The sequence below is a fragment of the Tinamus guttatus genome, unplaced genomic scaffold (assembly GCF_059628265.1).
Source record: "Tinamus guttatus ecotype Peru unplaced genomic scaffold, ASM5962826v1 Tinamus_guttatus_pri_ptg000417l, whole genome shotgun sequence".
NCBI classification, from domain to species: Eukaryota; Metazoa; Chordata; class Aves; order Tinamiformes; family Tinamidae; genus Tinamus; species Tinamus guttatus.
In genome coordinates this window covers 132,699-142,004 of record NW_028288951.1, presented here as the reverse complement: position 1 = coordinate 142,004, position 9,306 = coordinate 132,699, and the positions used below count along the sequence as shown (strand labels likewise).

The 9,306-nt window shown below is 51.2% G+C and overlaps 1 protein-coding gene across 1 annotated transcript; it reads left to right on the top strand.

The window, feature by feature from the left end:
• The first annotated feature begins 4,157 nt into the window (after positions 1-4,157).
• Positions 4,158-5,078, top strand: LOC148593310 (olfactory receptor 14A16-like). Its single transcript, XM_088531434.1, has one exon. The coding sequence runs from the start codon at positions 4,158-4,160 to the stop codon at positions 5,076-5,078; it is 921 nt and encodes a 306-aa protein (XP_088387560.1).
• Positions 5,079-9,306: the final 4,228 nt, after the last annotated feature.

Below are 9,306 nucleotides of genomic sequence, written 5' to 3'. Positions count from 1 at the left end.
TCTCTAAGGAAAGCAAGTGCGAGCTGGGGCAGATGAACTGCCACCTTCAGTTGCAGACTTCAGTGGAATAGGAAAGCTTCTAACACTCTAACAAGAGTGAGGAAGTCCCCTGTGGCTGATGAGAGAAATGGCAGGGTTGGGAAGGAGGGAGGAAGTGTCCATACAGTGCCTGAGCTCCAGGACACGCTTTTCCTTTCAGTCCAGACTTCATTAGGAGTCACTCTAACACCAGTTGGAGAATGTTGCTCTGAAATTATAATAATAATGATAAAAGCCTTTAAAGACAGAAATACTTGTAGTTATTTATGTCTCCACCTTTCAGCTACACTCCTGAAACATCTCCAATTAGCCATGCAAGACTTGGAGAAAATTACAGGGAGATACATAGTTGGTCAGAGCTTTTTGCTTTTTAATGAGTCCCCTAGTGTGTTTGGTGCTGAGCCTATGAACCTCAGTTACTGAGAGGAGACTGAACAAAATGTTCAAGAATTCAAAGTCAGCAGCAACCTCCAAAGTTCTGTAGAGCATTAATGGGTCCCACTGAGAGCTGTTAGCTGCAAAGATTCCCTAGGGGCTGATTAGAGGAGAAAACTGGAATCAGTAATAACAGGTAGGCAGAGGAAATGTGCAAGTGGCTGTGATGCCACGTTAACCCTTGATGTGTTTGATCAGGCAGAATGTCCAAGCTCGGTCACTGAGCTTCTGTAAAGGGAGATCCTTTCCCCCACATGTTTTCCAGGCCCTCCTGGGGACGTTATGTGGGTGGGGGTGTGCAGTGCTAAGTGCAGGGCAATGATAGGACACCCTTCAGGGTGTTGGCAAGGGGGACAGTGAGGCCCAGTGTCTCCTGGTAGGTCTTGGTGGCAGACAACAGCCATAGCCAAGGGGATGCCAACCTTATTTGGGGTGTTTGAGCTTTGGCAGTGCCTTTGTCATTCCCACCCAGGCCAGGATGAGGGGAGGCCTTGGGAGAAACAGAGCTGGGCTGTGCAGAAAGAATGGCAGGAGCGGCCTTTACCTTGGGACCTGTCACAGAGGTGAACCAATCTCCAGGAAGGACAAGACGCCAGTGAAGAAGTCCCTTGGCCTGAGTTCACAGCCTGAGGTCATCATTGGCCCAAGTCCCGTTCATGTCATCTAGGGGTGTGAAGAGTTTCAGGAGAGGGAGAGCTAGAAGGTTTGAGGGGTGCGGAGACCTTGGCGTGATGTGCCTCTCTCATTGATGAAGTAAGCTTGGCTTAGACTGTTAGGACTTGGCTGAAGGACAGCGGTGGGATCCAGACATGTGGGCACTGTTAAGAAACCTGAGTGCCCAAAACCACTTGAAAGGGACATGTTTACCCTCTAGGTCACAGGGTGTATCTGCTAGAGACACGTGGCTGTGCTGGACGCCCCAGGCATCCAGCATGGCCTATTTCTGTGTCAGTGAATCAAGTGCCTGAACAGAATGAGATGAACTATTTCAATGTCAGCATCTGCTCGTGTTTCAGCTTCCTAGTGAGTAGAGCTCTGGTAGCAGTGGGCATCTGATAACATTTTGGGGGACCAAAGCAATTCCCCACCCGATCCCAACACACGCTCTAGAAGAAAGTAGATATGGTGATCACGGCAATCAGACACTGGCACATGCCTTCAACCACCTCTGACCCTTCCAGTGTCACCAAGGGTTTGTGTGTGTGCAGCTGACACCCACCCTGAATGACCAGTGATTGGGAGCATAGAGCAAGACCTCCTATCCAGGCATCCCTGCTGTGCTCACTTCACCTTGGGCAAGGGGAATCCCACCTGCTGTGTGTTTCTGTGGAGCTCACCACAGAATAGCATGGCAGCCCAGGGTCTTCTAAACTAGCCTGAGAATCCCACACTGGGTGACATCAACCAATACCTGAGCACTGGGAAAGTGAGCTCTATTCTTGTGTTCATCTATCCTGCCTAGCTAAGAGTTGGGAAGAGGGGCTTCCTGAGTAGGACATTTCCAGCTCTTCCAAGTAACCATGCTCTGATGAAACAAACTACAGGGCTGACACCAGTCTTTCCTAGTTTTTAGAGAGGGATAATCAGGGATTATTTTAGTTGACTCCAGTGAACATTTCCCAGGAGGAGGGAGCACGAGGGGCAGAGAAATTGGTGAGTTCAGCTGTTCCTCTGCTCCTGAGCGGGGCCAGGCTCCTGGGACGGAGGCAGCTCGTGGCAGCCTGGCAGCACTGCCCAGAGACAGCCGAGTGCAGGAGCAGCTCCTGTGCCAAGAGCAGCAGGGCTGCGGGCACTGCCTGCTGCTGCGGACAGCAGAGGAGAGAAGGCAGCGAGAGGGGAACGGCAGTGTGGAGCGGGAGCACACAGGAGACCTCCACAGCTCTTAAAACAGTGAGTTTGTGCTTACAGGACAATGCTACGGAGCTTCTTGAAGGGGACATAAGAACCCATCACACTCCATGGCTGGCAGCATTTTTCTCTCCTTTTTTCTGGCTTTTGCAGTGCAGAGGAAGAGGAGCTGCTTGAGAGCAGGGATTCTCTAACATACCACCTAAGCGCAGGGTATCCTGCTGCCTTCCCCAACAGAAACAGCAGTGATGTGAAGCCAGGGTGTGCAGACAGGGTGAGAGGTCTGCACTTCAGAGCAGGGTCCCTGCACCCAAAGGTGCTGTGTGCCCGCAGCAGTGACTGTGTCGCCTGTGAAGGTCAGCGCTCAGCCTGCCCAGGGAGCTCCCCACAGCACTGAGGGGAGAAGTTCTGGGTGGGAGGATTATCCTCTACCAGGACAGGCTCCTTCTCCTGCTGGGAGGGTGCTGCGGGGGTCAGGTCTGCTCACAGGTCTAGCTGTGAGCACATTTCAGGGGGCACTTTGCAAAAGGAAAGGCAAGGCAGGCATTTCCTGGAAGAGAAGCCAATGAGATGGTGCTTAGAATTTCCTTCCACTTGGTAAGAGGAAAATGGAAACAAAACTGGCAGATTTGAACAAGAGACTGATACTCATTAAGAGATTCAAGGAGCAGCCAAACAGTCTGCCAGGGGTGTCTGAATGTCCCCTCAGCCATCCCTTAGTGCATAGACAGCACCAGCTTCTCCTGGGCTGCTGCATCAGAGTCTATCTAAGCTGGTCCTTAGCACCTGCAAACATGGGGGTACACCTGGACAGTCCCCTTCTCCTGGGAGGTTTCTGCAGGGAGGACTGGGCTCACTTGTGAGCGTCGTTGTCCTTCATTTGACTGAGGTGCAAGAACACGACAGTGAGGGGCAAGGCTCAGCGATGAAGCAGGTCCCATGACAAAGTCCTTTTTCTGCTGTTGGAATGCACAAGGGTTCATGCTGAGAGTGATTGAAATGCCAAAGATTTCTGTTCTATCTAAGAATGCTCCCACATTGAGGAGGCACCTTTGTGTGTTTCTGTGTGCACCATTATATATATTATATATACGCACATTTCTATACCAGCAGACTCCTGCAGTGACCCTTTTGCAGAGAACACTTGATTTCTGCATATTGAAGAGCCCTGCCATGGAAGGGGAGGCCATCGACTCCTGCAGATTTTGTGCAGCAAAGCTACTCCTTCTCTCTGAAGTTTCTGGAATACAGGTGCAGATGGTGAAGTGGCATGAGGACAAGATCTGTCTCTAGACATCTCGACATCTAAAAAGAGGTAAGGTCTTTCCTTGTTTCCATTTGACTGTTCTCCTCCCTGGCTGGAGTCAGATCTGGTGTGACAGATTCAGATACAAATATCTCTGTTGAGGAGGGCAAGATAGATGGGGACAAATCCTTCACAAAGCTCTTCTCCTTCAGACACAACTGGTGTGAATGCTGTATTCAGCTCTGATGCTGGTGAATGGAGAATATTCCCAGTGGGTTTTCTGGGACAAGTCCCTTCCAAGCAATGCAAGACGCCATTCCCAGGCATCTCCAGAAATACTAATCAAAGAGTGTTTTGAAACATCCAATTACACCTGCAGCACAGCAGAAACAGCTCTTTGGAGCCATGGGAAGCGGGTCCCTGCTGCAGGAATACAGCCATTTCAATGTGGATCACCTGAAATGGGACTGAATTAAGGGAGAGAGGAAATATGGGGGATTTTTGAGAAACTGAAATGGTTTGGCTCAGACAAGTCCACTCTAAATTTTTGCTTTCTTTCCTTCCTTGAACAGGACTCCCAAAGGAGCTAATGTCCAACAGCAGCTCATTCAATGAGTTCCTCCTCCTGCCATTCGCAGACACGCGGGAGCTGCAGCTCTTGCACTTCTCGCTCTTCCTGGCCATCTACCTGGCTGCCCTCCTGGCCAATGGCCTCATCATCACAGCCGTAGCCTGCGACCACCGCCTCCACACCCCCATGTACTTCTTCCTCCTCAACCTCTCCCTCCTTGACCTTGGCTGCATCTCCACCACTCTCCCCATATCCATGAGCATTTCTCTTTGGAACAACAGGACCATTTCCTACTCAGGATGTGCTACCCAGATCTTCCTGTTAGCAATCTTGTTTTCCGCAGAGTTTTCTCTCCTCACAGTCATGGCCTATGACCGCTACGTTGCCATCTGCAGACCCCTGCGCTATGGGACCCTCATGAGCAGCAGAGCTTGTGTCAAAATGGCAACAGCTGCCTGGACCTGTGGGTTTCTCCTTGCTCTCCTGCACACTGGGAACACGTTTTCCATTCCGCTCTGCCAAGGCAATGTGGTGGAGCAGTTCTTCTGTGAGATCCCCCAGATCCTCAAGCTCTCCTGCTCACACTCCTACCTCAGGGAAGCTGGGCTTCTTGTGATTAGTGTCTGTTTATTCTTTGGGTGTTTCATTTTCATTGTGGTGTCCTACGTGCAGATCTTCAGAGCTGTGCTGAGGATCCCATCAGAGCAGGGCCGGCACAAAGCCTTTTCCATGTGCCTCCCGCACCTAGCCGTGGTCTCCTTGTTTGTCAGCACTGGCATGGTTGCCTACCTGAAGGCCCCCTCCATCTCCTCCCCTGTTCTGGATCTGGTGGTGGCCGTTCTGTACTCGCTGGTGCCTCCAGCCCTGAATCCCCTCATCTACAGCATGAGGAACAAGGAGCTCAAGGAGGCACTGAAGAAACTCATCCAGCGGGTCTAGTGCCAGCAACAAGATCTGTCCTAGGGGCTTTGGCATTAAGGATAAGTGTTGTTCATTTTTTTCTTGCTTGCTTTTTTTTTCTCTTATATTCCAATAAAGGAAAAATATATAGTCTGGTTCATGCCATTTCTCCACAGGAAAGTCTCATTGGAATCTGCCACAGGGACCATGTTGGAGCAGGACGCCAGGCTTCCCCCTTCACCAGCAAAGAGGGGATAAACTCTGAGCCCCACTAAGCAACCTCCGATGTCTCCCATGCAATGAGGAGAGTTTCCCTTTGCAGTGTCTCTTCCAGCACTGGAGCTCAGGGCCACAGAGTCAGGCTCACACGAGCACAGACAGGGTGAGACCATGGCTCCTGTGTCCATTAGGAGAACTCGGCTCCCCTAGCCACAACCAGGGGGTAATTTTACCTGCTCTCCCTATGGAGGTCATAGTCATGTGTCGCCCTACATTGGTCCCTTCCCTCTACACTGCTCCAAAAGTCCAAGTGGGGCATGAGTGGAGGGGAGGAGAGGCTGGATGCAGCATGTGGGGACAGAGCTCTGCTGCTCAGGGCCATCCTCACACTGCAAGGCATTTCCTTGTTGCACCCTTCAAAGGGCCCGCAGTTTTTCTGGCTACATGTCCACCAACAGCAGCAGGCCTTTTTTTTTTTCCTCTTTTCAAGGCTCTTCTCCTCATTTTCACACTGTCCTGCTGTGCTCTCATGTGCCTACTTGCCCTAAGTGCTCTTGTAACATGGTGTTTCCTGGTACATTTCTGTGATGTCAGGCAGGACTAGGGCCTGGGCACCCTTATGCCAAACCTGGCCTACACAAGAACATTTACTATAATAAAAGAGCATCTTCCCTGTGATTTGCCTCAAGTGTGGCCTTTCTTCACAGATGGATCTCAAAGGGGTCTCGTGTTCTGCTTGTGAACTCCATAGGCTCTAGGGGACGAGCTCCAAGGATGTTTGATCTGTGTGATCTCCTAGGGACCGAGGGCAGCACTCAGAGTTCATCTCTCAGTGGCAAGTGCCAATGGAGATGGGAAATTGTTTCTGAATCACCTGCAGCAGGTGGTCTTACAGGTGACAGTGCTGATGTGATTTGTCCTCTATCCTTCTGGAGGAGAATCTCCAGGAGATCCCCAGGAGAGCTTAGAGGATCTCCACAGCCCAGGTGAGGGCTGTGAGTGGAGCCTCACAAAATGAGGGATGGTCCACCATGGAGTAACCAGAAGGCAGAGCTTTAAATCCAGGTGCACATAAGGAAAGGAGAGGCAGTGGGGACCCAAGAGGGCAAGGGAAGCGGCACCGGAGGGTGAATCCTGCTGTGAAACACCAGAGACAGGAGCTAGTGCCCACCCAAACACATCTCCTCCCACTGCAAACACTCTGGGGTCGTGTGTCACCAGTATCGGTGGTGGCAGTCCCAGCCCAACTGGGTCTGCTTCTCTCTCTGACCACCATGGACCATAGTCCCACAGCTGCTCACTCTGCAAAGCAGCACCACCAGAACAGGGCCGGTGCAGGAACAGCCCAGCCAGCACTGAGGACACTGATCTGGGAAAAGGCTCTGTGGGGAGCAGAGATCTCCCAGGAAAGAGGCAGGGTAACATCCTGAGATAGAAAACGCAAAGGAGAGCCAGGTTTCTGTGTATCTTCGAGGAAATTCTCTGTTTTGGTGTGGCCAACTTTGAATAAATTGACTACACTCCTGTTAAAACAATGTTTTAAGGAAGTCTCTAGAGTATCTTCAATGCAATCATTGAAAAAAAGAAAGTCCTACTTTCCAAAATTTCTCACAGCTTTTGCCATTGCCATTTACTCTTTTCTGCTGTCTCATGTCTATCTTAAGCATCACAGTGTAAGAAACCCTGCTGGGGAGTTTTAAAAATAGAGATCCTCCCTTGGTACCTCTGGGAGGAAGGCTGTCCTGTCACCACAGAAATAAGATTTGAGGCTCCCCAAAAAATACCGACCTGTGGCCACACTTTGTGCTGTTTCATCCCCCATGAATTTGATCCTGTCTTGGACCACCCTGAAGCCCTAAATTCCCTCACTGGACTGCCTGGAGAAGAGACGTGACAGCTCAGGAGTGCAGAAGTGTCCTCTCCAGGGCTCTCTTTGCCTTTGGCATCAGCTGGAGATATTCCTGAAGGGTTATCAGCAGGTTTTGGGAAATATCTGGGGGGAAATGAGGTGACTGCTTTCCAGGACATGAAGAGACATCTCTCTGCTCCTCCTGGCTCTGGGAAGTGACCTTGCTTGGGAAGCTGCAGCCCTGCTGGCTTGCTGCGCATGGCAAAGGGGCCAAAGGAGGCCCTTGCTCCTTGCAGCTGTGGAAGATTGGGATATGGATGGGTGCCTTTTCTTGTGTTTGGGGTGCCTGAAGAGAGGGCAGTTTGTACCAAAGCTGCTCTCCTCCTTTCCCCTGACTTTGATGGTGCTACAGGGCAGGTGCTGCTGGTGCTTTGCCTGCAAGGCCCAGTGTATCCATGTGTTCCAGGCTGCTGGAAGAAGTGGACATCATGCCCTGTTCAGGACCCTCATGGTTCCTTCAGGATCTGAGGATGCCCTCTTGGTCTGTCTCCCGAAGGAAGAGCCATGCAGAGATGCAGCAGAAGTAGGGCCTCTTCTTTGGGGGAAGCTGAAGAGAGGGCTAAAGCAGTGAAGCAGGACTGGGGCGAACGTGTGCGTGAGGCCTGGTCCCTGCAGGTGGTCATTGGCCACAATGAGCCAGGCTGTTGGGTGCACTCATCTGCTCCCCGTGTGCCGCGTGACTCCCGCTGGGCCTGGCAGAGCTGCCTTCCAGCTCATCTGCCAACAACCTTCTTGCCTTCTTCCTTGCTTGTCCTGCTTTGCCAGGCACCATACACTCATTCCCAACTCCGTAAGGGGGCAAGATATTCCACAGCCTGACATTGGAATGGATACACATTACTGGATAAGAACCATTGTTCCTTTGCAGGCCTGGCCTTGGAGGCTCCCTTCCTTTCCAGAGAGCAATGCCTGCTCTCCTGAGGATGAGCTTGTCCTCTCCTGGCACTGCTTGAGTGCAGGCATTTAGAAGGGGAGCACCTGAGTGTGGAGCAGAGCTGCGGTACCTGCTGCCTGTGAGGAATGCTCTTTGGCTCTATGATGTCCTACACTCCTTTTCTCTGCCACAGTTTTCTCCCAGAGAACAACCCTTGGAGGAAATAAAAGAAGAAAAAGGGTAGGAAAACACAGAATGAAAACAAATAAAAAGATAAATAATTGGAATGAAAACAAAGTAAAAAATGAAAAAAATAAAGAAGAGGAAAAGAAAAAAAAAGGAAAGGTAAAGAAGAAAAAAATGTAAAGAAAAGAAAAAAGAAGAAGAGTAGAAAAAGAGAAAAAGAAGAAGTGAAAAAGAATGAAAAAAGAAAAAGGGTGGAAAATGGTCTGTGGCATCCCAAGGGCCACGTGTGAAGGGAAATCCTAGAGGGAAACTTTGCTGGACCCCACTTGCCCCTAAGGTCTGAAATCTTAGGGCAACACACACACATCTGCAATGGGGATGATTTCTGTGCCTGACATCACTTGGAAACACCACACAACACAAAAAACAATGATACAGGAATATATATTTAAACAACAACAAAAATAACAATATTATAAACAATAGCAAGAAAAATAACAACAATATAATAAACAATAACAACAATAAAACTAACAACAATATTAACAACAATAAAAGCTAATATAAAAGTGTATACAGAAAAATCCACATAAGAAGTCATTGCTGGCGTCCGTGGCCTAGCACTTCCCAGCAGCAGCCAGGGTGAAGGGGAGCTTGGCCTGCAAGGGAAAAGGAGGCGTGAGCAGGGCCGAGGAGCGGCTCGGGGGCTCCCGTGGAGCAGAGGCTCTTTGGCGGCTGCGCGGGCTCTTTGGCAGCAGCGCTGCCGTCATTGGTGCCCTGGCAGAGGCTTGGCGTGGCCAGCGCAGCCCAGAGGCCGGCAGAGGGGCTGAGGCAGCAGGTGCCCAGGCCTTGGGCTCTCCTGCGCCCTGTGCAGCTCTGCCCCGGCGCCGCGGCCCGCCAGAGCGCCCGCACACCTGGGCCAGGCTCCCGCGCGGCTGCTCCCCAAAGGCAGCGCGGAGCAGCGCCAAGGGGCCGGGCACAGCCCCAGCTCTGCCCGTGCAGCCGGCAGCAGGGGCCATACCTGGGGGCTGCAGCTGGAGCTCTCCCAGTCCATGGGCTCCTCTTGGCTGCAGCCGACC